The sequence below is a fragment of the Osmerus mordax genome, chromosome 5 (genome assembly GCF_038355195.1).
Source record: "Osmerus mordax isolate fOsmMor3 chromosome 5, fOsmMor3.pri, whole genome shotgun sequence".
In the NCBI taxonomy this organism is placed as follows: domain Eukaryota; kingdom Metazoa; phylum Chordata; class Actinopteri; order Osmeriformes; family Osmeridae; genus Osmerus; species Osmerus mordax.
Genome location: NC_090054.1, coordinates 2,593,959 through 2,614,441, shown reverse-complemented (window position 1 = coordinate 2,614,441; position 20,483 = coordinate 2,593,959). Strand labels below are relative to the sequence as shown.

The 20,483-nt window shown below is 51.1% G+C and overlaps 1 protein-coding gene across 1 annotated transcript in view; it reads left to right on the top strand.

Moving 5' to 3' along the window:
* The window catches only part of dst (dystonin), a 141,118-nt gene that overhangs the window by 38,937 nt on the left and 81,698 nt on the right, over positions 1–20,483 (top strand). The window contains 14 exon segments of the mRNA XM_067235813.1: positions 424–516; positions 10,994–11,160; positions 12,905–13,017; positions 13,903–14,009; positions 14,241–14,360; positions 15,152–15,247; positions 15,424–15,551; positions 18,002–18,095; positions 18,280–18,434; positions 18,690–19,134; positions 19,263–19,391; positions 19,499–19,576; positions 19,681–19,842; positions 20,045–20,149. Of these exon segments, the coding sequence (XP_067091914.1) occupies positions 424–516; positions 10,994–11,160; positions 12,905–13,017; positions 13,903–14,009; positions 14,241–14,360; positions 15,152–15,247; positions 15,424–15,551; positions 18,002–18,095; positions 18,280–18,434; positions 18,690–19,134; positions 19,263–19,391; positions 19,499–19,576; positions 19,681–19,842; positions 20,045–20,149 (1,992 nt within the window).

The window sequence follows — 20,483 nt, the reverse complement described above, 5'->3', positions numbered from 1 at the left end:
AAAATAGATTACATCTATGATAAGCTAACATATAATATAATAAAACTCCAAAATATACACAATAATAAACAATAGAGTATACTAAACCTATAATACACATAATATCCTCTACTATCCTTATAACCTATACTAACATAGCGGAGCTCTCATCACTGCAGGCGCAGCGGAAACTAGTGCATCTAGTTTCAGAAATGCATCTAGTTTCCAGTCGTGTACATCAATACACAAACACAAATCCTTGTGGCAAGCTGTGGTGTGATAAATCAATCAATCAACTTTATTTATATAGCACATATAAAAAACCACAGGGGAGGCCAAAGTGCTTTACATTGAGGCATAAAATAAATAAATATAAAAACACAAACAAACAAAGTATGTAAAGATGGCGTGTTGTTTAGATCAAACCTTGTGTCTTCCCCTCAGGTCAAGCTGGTGAACATCAGGAATGATGACATCACAGATGGGAATCCCAAACTCACCCTGGGATTAATATGGACCATAATACTGCACTTTCAGGTCAGAGACAAATATGTTTGTGTGTGTATGTACATGTGTGTGTGTATGTACATGTGTGTGTGTATGTACATGTGTGTGTGTGTGTGTATGTGTGTGTGTGAGAACAAGTAGAAGCTATGGTGTATGTGTTCACTCACAGCTCAATCATGTATTTTGTTTGTCAGAATAGTTTTGAAGGTTTGTCTATTCTACGTTGACCAGATCCTGATTGAGGAGCTAGCGTGCTGTGTAAGCTGATGTGGGTATACATTTTGTGGATTATGTTATGTAACCATGGTTGAGATTTGTCTCAATCTGAATCCCTGGCCAAGTCAGCCTCAGTTCGCTGGCTGCAGTTCCCCTTCGCCACCACTAGAGGTCCTGGCAGTGTAGAGAGACCCCAGCCTGCATCTCTGCTTCACACACACACACACACACACACACACACACACACACACACACACACACACACACACACACACACACACACACACACACACACACACACACAGATACTACATAGAAGGAGACAAGTAACCTGGAAGAGCTCAGAGTACCACACACACACAAACAGACACTCACATACACACACACACACAGACACTCTCACACACACACATATGCACCAAGGTGACTGGAACTTTTACAGTGGCAGCTGGATCCAGTGTTGCATTCACCAGGCCTCTCTCTCTCTCTCTCTCTCTCTCTCTCTCTCTCTCTCTCTCTCTCTCTCTCTCTCTCTCTCTATATATATATATATATATATATATCTTTGTCTGTCTCTCTCACCCTGCTCTGTTTCACTCTCTCGGCCTAATGAATTTCTCTCTGGTCTTTCTGTTTCTCTCTCACCTCTCTCTCACCTCTCTCTCTCTCTCTCTCTCTCTCTCTCTCTCTCTCTCTCTCTCTCTCTCTCTCTCTCTCTCTCTCTCTCTCTCTCTCTCTCTCTCCCTCTTTCCGAGCTATGGATTATTGATGTTTCTGGCTCGTTCTACCATACAGGCTTGACTGGGTTACAGTCTGGGTGGGGAATGTAGCTACTAGTCCAGGTCTCTTTGGGTCTCTGACCTGCAGACTGGTCACAGAGAGAAACAGAGACAGAGAGATAAGGAAGGTTTTCCAGTACTGTGGACTGAGAGCAGAAGGTGAACTCTGCCTCAGCAGAAGAGGGTTGCCCCGGCCATGACCCTCTTTATAATCCTCAAAGCCCACTTCCATGTCATCACGTAACGCCATGAATCATTTAAGAAAAACGAATCATCAGTGTCTTTTTGGGGAAAAGAACGAATTAGAGAAGGTATTTCATTATGCTTGCTGCCATAAACCATGCTGACAGGTAGCTTGGGTTGGCTGTGCCCACACCTGTCCATGTCAGTCTCACACATGCTGTCGGGCATTCCCCCTCTCTTTCCCCCCCTCTCTCTGTCCCTCCCTCTCCTCCGTTCCATCCCTCTCTGTCCCTCTCCCTCTCTCTGAATCTGTCTCTGCTTGCCTCCTCTCTTCTCCTTCTCTCATGAATTTGTCCCTGCATGCCTCCCTCCCTATGGTATCTCTCTTTTTCTCTCTCTCTCTCTCTCTCTCTCTCTCTCTCTCTCTCTCTCTCTCTCTCTCTCTCTCTCTCTCTCTCTCTCTCTCTCTCTTTATCTCTCTCTCTCTCTCTCTCTCTCTCTCTCTCTCTCTCTCTCCCTCTCTCCCTCTGTCTCTGTGGCTCTGTGTTGACTCTGCCTGGGTCCAGGCTCCCAGGGTGCTCAGGGGAGCTGTGTGACAGGGTGTTCAGGGGAGCTGTGTGACAGGGTGCTCAGGGGAGCTGTGTGACAGGGTGCTCAGGGGAGCTGTGCGACAGGGTGCTCAGGGGAGCTGTGCGACAGGGTGCTCAGGGGAGCTGTGTGACAGGGTGCTCAGGGGAGCTGTGTGACAGGGTGCTCAGGGGAGCTGTGTGACAGGGTGTGATGAAGCAGCGTTGAACCCTGCCGTGTTGAGGATCTCGCGGAACACCTCCAAGAACAGGGAGCCAATCAGAGTACACGCTGCTGCCCTGCTGACACCAGATGTTCTCAGGTCACCAGGCAGGAACCTGACACACCTCCACAGCCTTCTGTTGTTCGATTGGCCGGCGTATAAACTGGTGACTAAATGAGTGGAGTTAGTACTTCACTTAAAATCAGAGGAAGATGACTGTTGTGGAACAGGTACAGACATTGGTTATGCAAGGTTGTGCACGTGTTGTGGCCTACTCAGATCCTTACAAACACAGGCCTCCAGGTGTGTTTACCTGCACAGAGAGCACACTCTCACACTCCTGACTACAGGAGGGTGGACAGGGGACAGGGCAGGGGACAGGACAGGGGACAGGCCAGGGGACAGGGCAGGGGACAGGACAGGACAGGGGACAGGCCAGGGGACAGGGCAGGGGACAGGACAGGGGACAGGGGACAGGGCAGGGGACAGGACAGGGGACAGGCCAGGGGACAGGGCAGGGGACAGGACAGGACAGGGGACAGGCCAGGGGACAGGGCAGGGGACAGGACAGGACAGGGGACTGGGCAGGGGACAGGGGACAGGGGACAGGACAGGGGACAGGCCAGGGGACAGGACAGGGGACAGGACAGGGGACAGGCCAGGGCAGGGGACAGGGGACAGGACAGGGGACAGGCCAGGGGACAGGACAGGGGACAGGACAGGGCAGGCCAGGGGACAGGGCAGGGGACAGGCCAGGGGACAGGGCAGGGGACAGGGCAGGGGACAGGACAGGGGACAGGGCAGGGGACAGGGCAGGGGACAGGACAGGGGACAGGACAGGGGACAGGGCAGGGGACAGGACAGGGCAGGGGACAGGACAGGGGACAGGACAGGGGACAGGCCAGGGGACAGGGCAGGGGACAGGCCAGGGGACAGGCCAGGGGACAGGACAGGCCAGGGGACAGGCCAGGGGACAGGGCAGGGGACAGGACAGGGGACAGGGCAGGCCAGGGGACAGGGCAGGGGGCAGGACAGGGGACAGGACAGGGGACAGGGCAGGGGACAGGACAGGGGACAGGGCAGGGGACAGGGCAGGGGACAGGGCAGGGGACAGGACAGGCCAGGGGACAGGCCAGGGGACAGGGCAGGGGACAGGACAGGGGACAGGGCAGGCCAGGGGACAGGGCAGGGGGCAGGACAGGGGACAGGACAGGGGACAGGGCAGGGGACAGGACAGGGGACAGGACAGGGGACAGGACAGGGGCTGGCATTAAGGGACATCCTTATCCAAAGATACTTTGAGGGTGGGCTATTTCAACCTCGGACCTCTTCATCTTCAGTCTAATGCTATATCCATCATGGAGCTATATCCCTGAACTGTGCCCCTGAGCTGTGCCCCTGAGCTGTACCCCTGAGCTGTACCCCTGAGCTGTGCCCCTGAGCTGTACCCCTGAGCTGTACCCCTGAGCTGTACCCCTGAGCTGTGCCCCTGAGCTGTACCCCTGAGCTGTACCCCTGAGCTGTACCCCTGAGCTGTGCCCCTGATCTGTACCCCTGAGCTGTGCCCCTGAGCTGTACCCCTGAGCTGTGCCCCTGATCTGTACCCCTGAGCTGTGCCCCTGAGCTGTGCCCCTGATCTGTACCCCTGAGCTGTGCCCCTGATCTGTACCCCTGAGCTGTGCCCCTGATCTGTACCCCTGAGCTGTGCCCTTGATCTGTACCCCTGAGCTGTGCCCCTGAGCTGTGCCCCTGAGCTGTGCCCCTGAGCTGTGCCCCTGAGCTGTACCCCTGAGCTGTGCCCCTGATCTGTACCCCTGAGCTGTGCCCCTGATCTGTACCCCTGAGCTGTGCCCTTGATCTGTACCCCTGAGCTGTGCCCCTGAGCTGTGCCCCTGAGCTGTGCCCCTGAGCTGTGCCCCTGAGCTGTGCCCGTGAGCTGTACCCCTGAGCTGTGCCCCTGAGCTGTACCCCTGAGCTGTGCCCCTGAGCTGTGCCCCTGAGCTGTGCCCCTGAGCTGTGCCCCTGAGCTGTGCCCGTGAGCTGTGCCCATCCTCAGTTCCTTCCTGTGGGCTGCAGGTGTACGTGCGCTCCAGATCACCCGTCTAACCTTCAGGGGAAATGTCACCGGAGCCCTGCCGCTGCGGCAGCGTGGCACTGCAGTTATATTTAGGAGGGCTGTGTGGGGACATGATTTTCACTATTTCATACACCACAAGGCCTGTGCCAACTGAACTTAAGGTCCCATATCTAATGAGCTGGCAGTTGTTCAACGATAATGTGGTCATCGCACAAAGTCATTCAGCCAGTTGTAAGCACAGGAGGCACAGTCTATCGGTTGGTTATGGTGTCACTTCCGGGTGAACGAGGGTTCGTCTGAGTGGGAACTGTTCTGGTGACGCGTCAGGATAATCATGTTGATTTAAAGCGTTGGACTGGAGCCGCAGAGTGGGCTGGGCTGCTTCATTAATAACACAAGTGAAAGCAGCTCTTTTGTAGTGGTGAGTTGACGTGTCTCTGGTCTCTTTGTCCTGCCATGCTGGCCTGGTGTTTTTAAAGCCCCTCTGGTAGGCAGGGCACTCTCTCCACCTCTCTCTGCTCCCTCTCTCGCTCGCCGCTGTCTCTCTCTCTGTCCTGTCGGAGCTGACAAACTTGCTGAGCAAAGTTTTTTCATACGAGGGGATTGTCACCGCCGGCTGTGGCTGTCATGGACTATCAGCTGGGGAGTCTGGTCCCCTCCCCCCGCACCCTGTCCCACCCTCCTAGACACGTCCTAGATACAGACAGGCACATTTGAGGAAACCTAACATCAGGAGGGGTCCTGCAGGTGGTTGTGTTTACACTTCAGACGAAGACAACCAGGCTTCAGGACTGCCTCAGATTTCTCTCTCCCTCGTTCTCTCCCTCTCTCTTTCAATTTCTCTGTCATTCTCTCCCTCTCACTTTCATTTTCCCTCATTCTCTTCCTCTCTCTCATTTTCTCTCATTCTCTTCCTCTCTCTTTTCCTCCCTCTGCATCTCTCAGCCTCCCTCTCCCTCTCTCTCTCTCTCTCTCTCTCTCTCTCTCTCTCTCTCTCTCTCTCTCTCTCTCTCTCTCTCTCTCTCCCTCCCTCCTTGTATCAGCTGGGAGGTGAAGCAGTGTGGGCTGTCCCTCTGACTGCTGTGCTGCTGTCTGTGTTTATGGTGTTTGGGTTGGATTAGCCTCGACCTGGCACACACTCCAAAGGTCACACACAGATTCCAGAGAGCAGAGGGAGAGCAGAGAGGAGAGGAACAGAGAGGAACCGAGAGGAACGAAGAGGAAAGGAAAGGAGAAGAAAAGAAAGGACTGTGACAGAGGAGAGGCCCGGAAAGAATTCAGGAAACAGAGGAGCGGCAGCGCTGGACAGAGAGAGAGAGAGAGAAGTCGAGGACGAGACAGAGGTCTGGAACTTCTCTGCTGTGTTCCCCAGGGACTGGGTCAGTGACCACAGCCTCCACAGGAACTCTCTCTCTCTACTGCTCCCCCCTCCTCCTCACCCTCCCTCCTCCCGCCCTCAGAAAACATGGCTCCCTCTGTGTGGAACACGAGTGATCGCGTCTGTTAAAGCCCCCGGAGTCCCGGCGCGGAGCGCAGGGAGCCGAGCGTTGGGAGGCGGTTCATGGGGAGGTGAGTGCCGGACGGGCACAGCCATGGGGAACGTGTGTGGCTGCGTGCGCGGGCCCAAGGAGGAATGCTACGTTGATCCCAGCAAAGCCCCCCTGAGCCCGGAGAGCAGGGAGCTGCGAGGACGACGCTACTTCCAGAGGAAGAAGAAGAGGAAGTCAGGAGACTTCCAGCCCACGGAGTCTCTGCGGAGCCGTGGAGGAGAGAGTCTCCAGGACGGGGATGTCTCCGGGGGCATGGAGCCCCGGCGCGGCCCAGACCAGGGCCCCGAAAGCGGGGCGGAAGACGGACCTGACGGGGAGAGTCCCCCAGAGGTGGAGGAGACCCCCAGCGCCAGGCTAGGCAGCATCAGCTGCGGTGTCTACGTGGGTGAAGTGCAGGTGAACCGCAGAGCTCCGCTGGGACAGAGGTTGGCTCTCCGCTCGGGGCGGCTGTCCCAGCAGCAGGGGGCCGGCGTGGGGAGCAGGCCCATCGGCCAGGCCCCGCTCCGGGGCATCACCCGGACCTCCAGGGACGTGGCCCCCAAGGACGGGCTCCTGGGCAGGAGGCTGCTCCAGAAGCAGCTGAGGAGGGTGGTGAGCTTCGGGGCGGTGGAGCACACCCTGCGCACCCTGAGGGGGGACGACCGCCTGGCCGTCAGCCTCCCCAGGATCATCTGGAGCTCCCAGGTCCACCGGCGGACGAGACGCGCCCACACGCACACCTGCTCCGGGGCGTCAGGAGCCTCTCTGGGTCACGCGGAGGGTTCCGGGGCCTCTGTCATGTGTGCTTCCGCCAGACCTGAGGTAAAGCCGGGGTATTAATAGTCAACAGGAGGTCCGGCATCGGAGCAGCAGGGGTTGGGGAAGGGGGATGTGTGAGGAAGGGTAGAATGGAGCCTGGCGTTTCTCTGTTGTCGTCAAGGAATACGCGCTGTATGATTTTGTTGAGTGTTTCTGCGCGTGTGTGTGTGTGCGCGCGTTTGTGTTTCTGCATTCCATTGCAGTGGCGCTTCTTGGAAACTGTTGTTTTGGAGTTTCTGTGCGATCTGTCTGTGTGACACTGTGTTTCCACACTGGGGGAGCGAGAGCCACCATGTGCAGTTCTGAAAGCGCAGTGGGAGAAGTCTAAATATACTCTGTGACACGGTGTAAGATTCTCAGGACTCGAATGAGCACTGTCATCACTGCTCTTGCCAAGCCGGTTTGGAAACAGGAAATTGCAGATCCTGACAGAGTTTGTGGAGAGCTTTGTCCTCAAGACGTGTCACTCGTGTTGTCTTAGATAAACTGGGCAATTTAATTTTTTTTTTTTTATGATTCAAGTGACCATATACATCATTATGTTTTCTTCTCTCTTTACTTTTCACATGCTTTACCCAAAGCAAGCCTCATCTTATTACAATTTCTGATTCGTATTTTCCATGTCATGTTCCCCAGTGCTGGGCAGTGCAGCAGTCATGTTCCCCAGTGCTGGGCAGTCATGTTCCCCAGTGCTGGGCAGTACAGCAGCCATGTTCCCCAGTGCTGGGCAGTGCAGCAGTCATGTTCCCCAGTGCTGGGCAGTGCAGCAGTCATGTTCCCCAGTGCTGGGCAGTACAGCAGTCATGTTCCCCAGTGCTGGGCAGTACAGCAGCCATGTTCCCCAGTGCTGGGCAGTGCAGCAGTCATGTTCCCCAGTGCTGGGCAGTGCAGCAGTCATGTTCCCCAGTGCTGGGCAGTACAGCAGTCATGTTCCCCAGTGCTGGGTAGTGCAGCAGTCATGTTCCCCAGTGCTGGGCAGTACAGCAGTCATGTTCCTCAGTGCTGGGCAGTGCAGCAGCCATGTTCCCCAGTGCTGGGCAGTACAGCAGTCATGTTCCCCAGTGCTGGGCAGTGCAGCAGTCATGTTCCCCAGTGCTGGGCAGTGCAGCAGTCATGTTCCCCGGTGCTGGGCAGTGCAGCAGTCATGTTCCCCAGTGCTGGGCAGTGCAGCAGCCATGTTCCCCAGTGCTGGGCAGTGCAGCAGTCATGTTCCCCAGTGCTGGGCAGTGCAGCAGTCATGCAGTCATGTTGGTTGAGACACTGAAGAAGTTCTTTCTGCCAGCAGAACATAACATTTACATGTTGATCATGTTCACCTTACTGTAGCAGTGACAGACATGTTTCTGCCACTGAGTTTGAATGTCCTGTAATAGACATACAGTTGAGTGCTTCTTAATGCTAGTTAGCTTCATGCTAGTTAGCTCAGTCAAAGCTAGCTTTCGCTAGCTCTTTAAAAGTAAAATTCATGCGTGCTTGATCCATGCTAACTTATGCTAGCTCAAGCAAAGTTAGTTTTTCTTAGGTCAATCAATGCTAACTTATGCTAGCTGAAATCAAGATACAGTAGCTTGCTCTAGCTGACTAAACATACTCACCAGGGGCCAGTAGTTCAGAAGTGATCTGATCGGATTTCGGCTATTGGATTGGATCACATCTTAAAAATGGGTTGTTCAAATAAAAAAGAAAAAGATTCTGAAATTGGATTGGATAAGGTAATTCAGTCTTGGTTTTGATCTGGATCAAACCTTCTATGTGTGCTGTTCAAAACGTTTTAGTCTGGAAAATTAACAAATCACTCTTCCCCAACTTCAGAAAACGAAAGACAGACTTGAGATCCTTGAGTTTCAAAAAGCTGGTCTCTCCAGACTTTAATTGTTTACTATTGGACATTTAGCCTTTTTCATATTTTGAAACACATGTTCAAAATATTCACATTATATTTGTGAAGAATGTATCTTTGTTTGTTTTCAATTGGTTGCGGGTCACATGATGGCTCTGACTGTTTGGATTGTTTTATTTTGACTTTTTCTGTCTCTTCAAATCAAAACACTTAAAAGTGACCCCCATGCTGGCTATTGAACCTGTTCTTTACGTAGCAAGAAGCCTACATTGTTATATGCTATCCCATTTATAACACTGGGAATCCGAATTTGGTCATCTTGAAAAGTTTGTATCCGGATCAGGGTGATCCAATCTAATGTTGCTTTGAAAAAACAGCACAAAAGTAAGATTGATTACCTGATCCTGGATAGCAAAACATGGGATTTCAAAATCCAGATAATTCTGATCCAGATGAAACTTTTTGAACGACTGGGGCCAGATGTTTGGGAGTGTAACTCAGTCAACATATCCTTGAACATGACAACATGCCAGCACTTCCAGAGGAGGTTCCAAGGTCCCCTGGAGCAAGGGTCAGAGAGGTGAAGCCGCCTTACGTCAGAACGAGGCACGTAGACCTCTTCCTGCACTGCCCTCTGGGTTGCCATGACCACGTGGGTGTGTTTGTTTAGGAGGTTATCGCTCCATCTCTCCCTCAAACAGGAGGCTAATTATTTGCCAGCTGGATGCCTCGTTGACATTTCTAGCATTTCTGACACAAACAAACTGTGATTAGTTAACCAAATAAGGACACTGGACACGTTGGCCATTTGCCTTGGTGGAAAAAAAAAAGTTATTCAGTCTTAGAAACGGAAATAGTCCCTCTCAGGATGTGGAAGCACACACACACACACACCATCACACACACGCACACACATACACACACAAAAGATAAAAAAGATACGGACACTTTGTTGACAATAATGAGTTCCTATAGACTGGATAATGTCTGCTGGTTCTGGAGATGTTCAAAGCCCTGACAGTGATGTGGCTTCTCTTGTCTGACCCTGGCTCCTGACGTATGTCCATGTTGAGTCAGACAATCTTCTTTGTTAGTACACACAATAATTTGTAAACGCAACCCCAACCCTCAACCCCACCCATCTCCGTCAACACTATGAAGTTGATCCTGCTTTAGGATGTGAGTTGATAACCCACAGAAGTCAAGTTTGTATGTATTTGTAAACCAGTACTTGTTAAGCCATGCTGATTCTTTTGATGTCCCATTCCATGTATTACAATGCTGAACACCACACACACCTGTCTTACGTGGTTGGTCTGGCCCAGTGTAGTGAGAACAGCTGCCTGACGTGGTTGGTCTGGCCCAGTGTAGTGAGAACAGCTGCCTGACGTGGTTGGTCTGGCCCAGTGTAGTCAGAACAGCTGTCTGACGTGGTTGGTCTGGCCCAGTGTAGTGAGAACAGCTGTCTGACGTGGTTGGTCTGGCCCAGTGTAGTCAGAACAGCTGTCTGACGTGGTTGGTCTGGCCCAGTGTAGTGAGAACAGCTGTCTGACGTGGTTGGTCTGGCCCAGTGTAGTGAGAACAGCTGTCTGACGTGGTTGGTCTGGCCCAGTGTAGTCAGAACAGCTGTCTGACGTGGTTGGTCTGGCCCAGTGTAGTGAGAACAGCTGTCTGACGTGGTTGGTCTGGCCCAGTGTAGTGAGAACAGCTGTCTGACGTGGTTGGTCTGGCCCAGTCTAGTGAGAACAGCTGTCTGACGTGGTTGGTCTGGCCCAGTCTAGTGAGAACAGCTGTCTGATGTGGTTGGTTTGGCGCAGTATAGTGAGACAGCTGTTTGTTTCTGTCATAATGCCTGTCAGAGTACCTGTTATGTTTTCAATCCTTTCGATCTCAAAGGCCCATGTCTGTTGACTGTGTGTTGGTTGATGTTCTCATTAACATGTCTTTCACAGTTGTTCTATCAAAGCAACATTCTGTGTGCTGACTAGAGGCTATCTCACTATATACAATATCATGTTATTCACTTGACATAATGCACATTGGTGTTGAACTGTTGGCTTGGCCCTGTCTATGATCTCACCTCCTGGCAGAGGTGTGTGTTTGTGTGTGTGTGTGAAGTTCTTAACAGTTCTTGTAATCGTCTTTCGTGTCTCACATTCCTCATGTTGTTATCACACCAGATCTGTGATGGGTGCTGTACATGTCTGTGCCTGTGTGGTTAACATGTTGTTCATGTGTGTAGTGTGCCTCAGCTCATGCTGCGCCTCCCCCCAGATCTCTGAGATCCACGTGTGTGGGGAGTCGGAGGACATGACGGCCAAGGAGCGGCTGCTGCTGTGGACCCGGCAGATGAGCGAGGGCTACGTCGGCGTACGCTGCGACAACTTCACCTCCTCCTGGAGGGACGGGCGCCTCTTCAACGCCATCATACACAAATACAGGTAGGGCCCCATCAGTGACATCACACACAAATACAGGTAGGGCCCCATCAGTGACATCACACACAAATACAGGTAGGGCCCCATCAGTGACATCACACACAAATACAGGTAGGGCCCCATCAGTGACATCACACACAAATACAGGTAGGGCCCCATCAGAGACATCACACACAAATACAGGTAGGGCCCCATCAGTGACATCACACACAAACACAGGTAGGGCCCCATCAGAGACATCACACACAAATACAGGTAGGGCCCCATCAGTGACATCACACACAAACAAGGGTAGGGCACCATCAGTGACATCACACACAAACAAGGGTAGGGCACCATCAGTGACATCACACACCAAAACAGTTTGGCCTCTCAGTAACTACACAGAGTCCATACTGCAGGTTGAAGGTGATTAGCCCCAGTCCTCCTCCCCTTCTTCCCCTCAGATCCCCCTTCTGCCTCCTGAACAAGAGAGGTTGGAGGGGAACATTCGTGTCATTTCATTATTTGCAGTCTGAATGTGGAAAGTCAACAGAAAAATGAGCAAACATTTGACGTACGTGTGGTTTATGTGTTCTGGTCGGTTGCTGTGTATGTCTATAGGACTGGACTGGCTGCCCTTGGCTCCAAGGCTAATGCAGGGAGAGGAGGAGGAGAGAGGAGAGAGGAGGAGTTAGGAGAGGAGGAGGAGTGAGGAGATAGGAGGAGGTAGGAGAGGAGGAGTTAGGAGAGGAGGAGGAGTTAGGAGAGGAGGAGGAGGTAGGAGAGGAGGAGGAGTTAGGAGAGGAGGAGTTAGGAGAGGAGAAGGAGTTAGGAGAGGAGGAGGAGGTAGGAGAGGGGGAGGAGTTAGGAGAGGAGGAGTGAGGAGATAGGAGGAGGTAGGAGAGGAGGAGGAGTTAGGAAAGGAGGAGGAGAGAGGAGGAGTTAGGAGTTAGGAGAGGAGGAGGGAATAGGATTTAGGATGGAGGAGTTAGGAGCTAGGAGTGAGCGATTAGGAGTGAAGATTGGGGCGTGTCATAAGTCCCTCATTATAAGTATGTCTTCATCTGTAGATGGTTATAAACAAGCTATTCCTCAGTGCAGCAGTCTATGAGCAGTCATATCTATCTATCTATCTATCTATCTATCTATCTATCTATCTGTCCATCTGTATGTATGTGTCTGTCTGTCTGTCTGTATCTATGTATCTATGTATCTATGTATCCATGCATTTATGCATTTATGCATCTAATCTATCTAATCTATTTATCTATGAGCTCGACTGTAAGTTGTTAAACTGTTAACATTAGCTAACAAATTAAACGCTACAGTAATTGGCCCAGTAGTTGGCTAATAAACATAGGCTCATATGTTACATAACAGAGCAGATTTCCTCAACAAAACCTGGGACCAATCATCATGCCTGAGGTGACCAGAATAAAAACCTCAGTCAGAGCAGTTTGGGTTTAATTTCCTTTGCAAATACTGAGTTTCCTAATCTCTCTCTCTCCCTCCCTCTGTTTCTGCCTCCATCTCACCCTCTCTATCTCTCCTTCTCTCTGTCTACCTCTCTTCTCTATCTCAATCCTCTCTTTTACTCTCTCCATCCCCTCCATCTCTGTCTCACTCTCTCTCTTTCCCTTTCTTCTCTATCTCATTATCTCTTTTTCTCTCTCCCTATCCACCCACTCCATCTCTCTCTGTCTCTCCCTCCCCTTTTCTCTCTCCCTTTCCCTCTCTCTCTCTCTGTCCCGTCCCCCCCCCCCAGACCGGACCTAGTGGACATGGGTCGTGTCTCGGCCCAGAGCAGCAGGTCTAACCTGGAGCAGGCCTTCACTGTGGCTGAGCAGCTGGGTGTGGCCAGGCTGCTGGACCCTGAGGGTGAGTCTCTCACACACGCCAGGACCAACAAAGCATTGCCGCAACTTACGTTTCTCCTCACTTTACTATTTTTAAGGGTATTTCTAGTCCCCACAAGAGCAGTTGAACAAACAAACACACACACGCACACACCTACATACAGACATACACACACAGCCACACATGCACCCAATTGCATCGAGGTTTGCAGCCGGCAGCTAGGTAATAACTTGGTAATGTGTCAGTAAAAACAGAAACACACGCATGCGCACACACACATTCCTCCAGCGGTGGTTTTGACCCAGCAGGTTAGCATTCCTCCACACATTCCTCCAGCGGTGGTTTTGACCCAGCAGGTGAGCATTCCTCCACACATTCACATCTCTGTGTTGTCAGAGAGCTGAAGCCATGCACAAGGAGCTAGGGTCTGAAATCAGAACTTGTCACGTTTACTTCATGTAATGTAATATAACTAGCACTCTATGAAGACCAGCTGAGACATGACTGTTGCTGGTTAATAAAATTAAATGTAGTGTGTTTTATGTAAGTTAATTACTGTAATGTGATTTAGTTTTACAACAGTTTCCAACATTAAATGTAATGTGTTTCATAAGAGTTAATGACATGGCATGGGATTTGTTTTGAACAGTTTCCATGGTGTAGTTTTGTAAAACTCTCTCTTGGAAGTCGCTTTGGATAAAAGCGTCTGCTAAATGCATAAATGTAATGTAAATGTAGTGTAATGTGTTGTGTAAGAGTTAATGACATTTCATGTGTTTAGAACAGTTTCCTTGGTGTAGTGTAATGTGTTGTGTAATAGTTAATGACATTTCATGTGTTTAGAACAGTTTCCTTGGTGCAGTGTAATGTGTTGTGTAAGAGTTGCACGGTTTGCCGTCTCCTCAGACATGGACGTGCAGTCCCCAGACGAGAAGTCCGTCATCACGTACGTGTCCACTCTGTTCGACGTGTTCCCCAAGGTGCCTGAGGGCGGCGACGGCATCAACGCTAACGTGAGTCGCTACAGGCCCGCACACATACACATGACGCTCTCTCTCACACACACACACATGCAACACAGGCTTGCAAACACATATGCTCACACATACACACACACACACACATATGCTCACACAAACAACACATCACATATATGTACACACACACTGCCTGCTGTAATGTACTGATCCAGAGTACTACTGAAATGCGATGATCTGTAGATAATCTGAGTCTCCTCTTCTCAGGACGTAGATATAAAGTGGGTGGAGTACCAGAACACGCTCAAGTACCTGAGCCAGTGGATCAAACACAACATCACAGTGATGGCAGACAGGGCCTTCCCCAATAACCCTGTGGAACTCAAGGTAACACTTCTAATGACATCATAGTGGAACTCAAGTTAACATTTCTAATGACATCATAGTGGAACTCAAGGTAACACTTCTAATGACATCATAGTGGAACTCAAGTTAACACTTCTAATGACATCATAGTGGAACTCATGGTAACACTTCTAATGACATCATAGTGGAACTCATGGTAACACTTCTAATGACATCATAGTGGAACTCAAGGTAACACTTCTAATGACATCATAGTGGAACTCAAGGTAACACTTCTAACTAATGACATCATAGTGGAACTCAAGTAGCACTTCTAACTATGCCATCATAGTAGAACTCAAGTCCTTGCAGGATCTAATGAATATGCTAACATGCTATGACTAAAACATTCATCTGTATAAAAATCTTGTTGGATACCTGTCAGAGCCAGGTTAGAAATACAAAGTGCTGAATGTGGTTGTGCTGGGCTGGGCCCGAGGGGCCCGGGGCTGAGCATCGACACGCTCTCCCTGGCTTCACAGCCACAGCTAGCGTCTCTGTCTGGTCATTAGAGAGGAACACTTTATCAGAGTCTAGCAGCGAGCAGACGCTTTTACTCTGTCGCTGTCGACAGTCAGGCGCTAGCTGGACAGGAACTTGGTATGCTCCATCCTTCGGTTCGTACACCAGGACATAGTGTGAGTAAACAGGAAGTGATGCCGTCAGACTTGTAGGCACGGTTCAGGGGTATTGATGTAATGTATTGATTTTGTGTTGGATGTTCAGGGAGGGTGGCGCCGACATTGGACTCACTGACTGCTTTCTCTTCCCAGGCACTTTATACCCAGTATCAGCAGTTCAAAGAGAATGAAATTCCGCTGAAAGAGAACGAGAAGTCTCGGATCAAACATCTTTACAAAATGCTCGAGGTACGTAGCTGTGGTGCACTGCCCATGGCCCCAAGTCAGATTGTAAAAGCAGCTGAAGGGGACAAACTAAGATGCTGTGTGTGTGTTCCTGTCTGTGTTTGTGGTTATGTACGTGTGCACGTGTGCGTGTGTGCGTGTGTGTGCGGTGGTGTGTGTGTGTGTGTTATGTGGAGCAGGTGTGGATAGAGTTCGGTCGTATCCAGCTGCCCCAGGGCTCCCACCCTAACGACGTGGAGAAGGACTGGGGGAAGCTGATCGTGGCCATGCTGGAGAGAGAGAAGAGCCTGAGGCCTGAGGTGGACAGGTAGGCTGCTGCACACACACACACACACACTGCACACACAGCACACACACTGCACGCACACACACACACACACACACACTGCACACACACTGCACGCACACACACTGCACATACACACACACACACTGCACACACACACAGCACACACTGCACGCACACACACACGCACACACACTGCACGCACACTGCACGCACACACACTGCACATACACACACACACACTGCACACACACACTGCACACACACTGCACATACACACACACACACACAGCACACACACTGCACGCACACACACACACACACACACACTGCACACACACTGCACGCACACACACTGCACACACACACTGCACACACACACACACACACACACACACACACACACACACACACACACACACACACTGCACACACTGCACACACACACACTGCACACACACACACACACACACACTGCACGCACACACACTGCACACACACTGCACATACACACACACACACTGCACACACACTGCACACACACACACACACACACACTGCACACACTGCACGCACACACACTGCACATACACACACACACACTGCACATACACACACACACACACACTGCACACACACTGCACGCACACACACTGCACACACACACACTGCACATACACACTAACACACACACACAGAGACTGCACACACACACTCTCACACACCCTCACAGACATACACACACTAAATCTCTCACACACACGCTCACACACATGATTTACAACATAATAATCTGACATATTTCAGAGCTGATCCCTTATCCGACCCAACCTCATGCTAGCTACCTGGTTTATGTGAGTATGGGGGTGTGCCTTCTCTGCCACAGGTTCATATTCCTATTCTGAGTGTTTAATCATCCCCATGAAAGATGGATCTTAGGTTGAGTCACTTCAAATAGGTTTAGCTGTACAACGTGACCCGTAGCTACTGATTGATAAGGATCTTTGTTGCTTACCAGTCGTGGGTTTGTTTGCTTGTAGTGCTCTGTTGGGATGACTTGGCTGAGATAATGTTGAAGGAAGTTCTGTATAGATAAGCTTCACATGGATTCCACCTGTTCTGTAGACATTGCGGTTGCTGTTGGAAGTAGATAGGTTCATGAGTACAGTAAGTTGTTTTGTTGGAACAAAGGTATTGGAATTGTATCACCGGTCTGCACCAGGTGTCTTATCAGAGTGTGAAAGGATTTGAGACCATGGCTCGTTTGGTTTATGGTGTGTTTTTAACGTGTGATAAGTCTCAGAGGAATTGAATGTCTTGAATGAGCATACGCGTTTCAACACGACCACTAAATATACAAAATGTACACTGATGTTTCCCAGCACAAGCATGAGTTTGTTTGCATATATAGGTATACATCTGACTCGGTCACAGGTACACAACGGTTTTTCACATCCAGCCTCTATCTGTTTGGAAAGCCCCTGGGTAATAAACGCTGCCACTGGTTAGATAAACGTGTGTTTTGCTGGCCAGTGACATGGCACAATCACACTGATAACGAACCTGAGTGAAGGCTGGTAGAAGCATTAGCGGTCTTCCAGGCTACATGCCCATGGTACTGTACTGTCACTGCCTGAACCTGCACTCGGCTGTCTGTACAAACATGAACCATGCCATCGCCCGGGGCAACATATTCTTGAAGGGTGGGTTCATGTTTACGTTCTCCTCCACAGAGGCAGGTGTGTGTGTGTGTGGACACGTAGTGCTCTATAAAGGAGAGGCTCTGCCAGATGGTTGTGTGTGTGTGTGTGCAGCGCGTGAAGGACTGTGGTGAGGACACATGTCGTGTGTGAGCAAGCAGCCAAGCTGGGCACACTCCAGATTCCCCAGGCTTGAGACGGACAGCTGTGGGGAGTGGAGTTTTCGCGCGCGTTTCGTAGTTTTCGGGCGTGACGTACGATGAACAGCAACCTGGCGTACTGCAGCAGCCTGTCCTCGGTCAGCACCTTGACCAGTCTGGGCTCAGCTGAGAACCTGCTGTCTGGACCCACCATGGAGCCTCTGGGCTCCAGCAGTCCTGTGTTCCTCAATAACAGCATGTCCATGTACGGACCCCGGTGAGTCGGAGCACGACGGAGGATGAAGGCTCGACGGATGATGTCTCCCTGGTTCGGGTGTTAACAGTCTAGATTTGATATTGTAGTGCTGGAGTATCGTTGACTCAGCAGATTATGTGTTACTTGTTTTTGTGTTAACGGTCTAGATTGTATATTGTAGTATTGAAGTATCTGAGTGGTATAATAATTCAGTTTGGTTTGAAGGAATGCACCTGAGCCTGCAGTGCAAAGCACAGCACGGTGTTTGGAGTTTAGCAGATCAGACAGCATGTGCCCTTGAAGAGGGTTTGTGCTTGAAGCTGAGTTTGTTTCGAGCACGAGTCCAGCACTAACGTGTCCCGCCCTGTGTTTCAGACTGGAGAGACTGCAGCAGGTAGCCAACAGAGTCCAGAGAGACTGTGTGTCTGGGGAGGACAAGCTCGCCGTGGCCAGGACCGCCCTGCAGTCTGTAAGACACGTTTCAACAGCACAGCGTACACTTTTCCTAAATCCACTTCTTCTCTAAAACGCCATGTAATCATAGTTCAAATTGCCAAAGAAGTGCCACATTATTTCCACACTCTGTAATTATCTCAGGCCTTCAGGATGAAAAGAAAAGTCTTTTCCTGAGAGGTTGTCCGTTTGTCTGTCAGGACGCCAAGCGCCTGGAGTCGGGGATCCAGTTCCAGAACGAGGCGGAGGTTGCGGGCCACCTGCTGGAGTGCGAGACGCTGCTCAGGCAGCAGGTGCTGGACATCCAGATCCTTCTGGACGGGAAGTTCTACTTCGCTGATCAGCTTGTCCAAAGGTAGGTCACCTCAGCCAGGCACACGAACGAGCGTGGTCTAGCTTCCGCAGGGAAAAGGAACTCAACATACTCTCTCCTTCCAAATTGTATCTTGGACTGTGGATTTGACTGTCAGAGAATAAGCCTAGCTTAACTCTAAGCATGAATGAGAATAGATATTTTGTAAACATGTTGTACTCTACTGTTGTGTGTGTGTGTGTGTGTAATAGTCCTGTATTGGAAGACGTCTCTCACCCAGTGTTTGTGACTCTGCAGGGTCTCCAGGCTTCGTGACGACCTCCTGTCCCTCAGGAGTGAGTGTTCCTCCGTCTACAGCCAAGGCCACACCCTGACCACAGAGCAGACCAAGATGATGATCTCAGGCATCACCCAGAGCCTCAACTCAGGCTTCTCCTCCAGCCTCACCCCGGCCCTCACCCCGGCCCTCACCCCCGGAGGCCTGGGCACCCCGGGGTCCACCTTCACCTCCAGCCTTACCTCCGGCCTCACCCCCGGCCTCACCCCTGGTCTGCAGCCTGGCTCTGGGCAGGGCTACGTGGGGGGAGAGGGAGAGGGGATGGACCCGGGAGCCCTCCAGCACCTCAAGCACATGCAGATACGAAAACCCCTGGGGAAGTCGCTAGGAGACCCCAACATGACCGAAGAGGAGGTCAACATGAACTTTGTTCAGGACCTCCTCAGCTGGGTGGATGAGATGCAGGTAAATATTCTGGAAGGTTCTGGTGCCTGACAAGACTTTTTCTGTCTTGGACTCTTCGGTTGTCTGCAGTAAAGTGTGGGTTTAGTGAGGGGAGAGGTTGAATGCTTGTTTTGTGTTTCTTCTGGAAGGTACAGCTAGACCGTGCAGAGTGGGGGTCTGACCTGCCCAGTGTGGAGGTGCACATGGAGAGCCACAAGACTATTCAGAAAGCCATCGACGAATTCCAAATGAGCCTTAAAGAAGCTAAACTTAACGAGGTGTGTGCAGTAACAACAACAGACTTGTTTCTGTGACACATTTTATGATGGGTTTACATTTCTAAGTGAAGACATTCACTCAACTTTCTCTTTTTCTTTCCTCTCAGATTCAGATGAACCAGCCTCTAAAACTAACATATTCTGAAAAACTGGGCAAACTAGAATCTCAGTACAGCAAATTACTGGTAAGTTGTCTGGAAGGAAAATGTGGATTCACACATCAGATATGCTTTTTTTGATAACCTGGGCTGCCCTGACTCCGTTTCCTCTTCCTGACCCACCTGTCCAGAGCTGTTCAAGGGACAGGCAGAGGCACCTGGAGAGCCTGCAGGACTTTGTGTCACGGGCCACCCAGGAGCTCATCTGGCTGAACGAGAAGGAGGAGGAGGAAGTGGCCTTCGACTGGAGCGACCGAAACAGCAACATCTCCAAGAAGAAGGACTACCATGCTGTGAGTTTCTCCATTGATAGATTTGGCTCATTACTCTTGACATTCAGCACTCAAAGTATTCAGTTCAAGAGTTCCCTTCTTGTAAAAGTTGTGGAGGAGCTGGTGATGTGGGCAGGGCAGGGGAGGGGGGGGGGGGGTCTGTGGTCTGGAGGAATGCCAGGCACCTGGCTGATGCATGGGTTTGTCTTGGCTGTGTTTCCAGGACCTGATGAGAGAGCTGGATGACAAGGAGGAGGTGATCAAGTCTGTGCAGGACAAAGCAGAGACCCTGCTGCTGGAGAACCACCCGGCCAGGCTCACTATTGAAGTAAGAACTGACGACCGCTCCTAAAGGAGACAGAACAGTGTGTGTGGGGGGGGGGAGGGGAAGAGTGACCCCTTTGGTGACCTCTGAGGTGACCCCTGAGGTGACCCCTGTGGTGACCCCTGAGGTGACCCCTGAGGTGACCCCTGTGGTGACCCCTGTGGTGACCCCTGTGGTGACCCCTGTGGTGACCCCTGTGGTGACCCTTGAGGTGACCCCTGTGGTGACCCCTGTGGTGACCCCTGAGGTGACCCCTGAGGTGACCCCTGTGGTGACCCCTGAGGTGACCCCTGTGGTGACCCCTGAGGTGACCCCTGAGGTGACCCCTGTGCTCTCT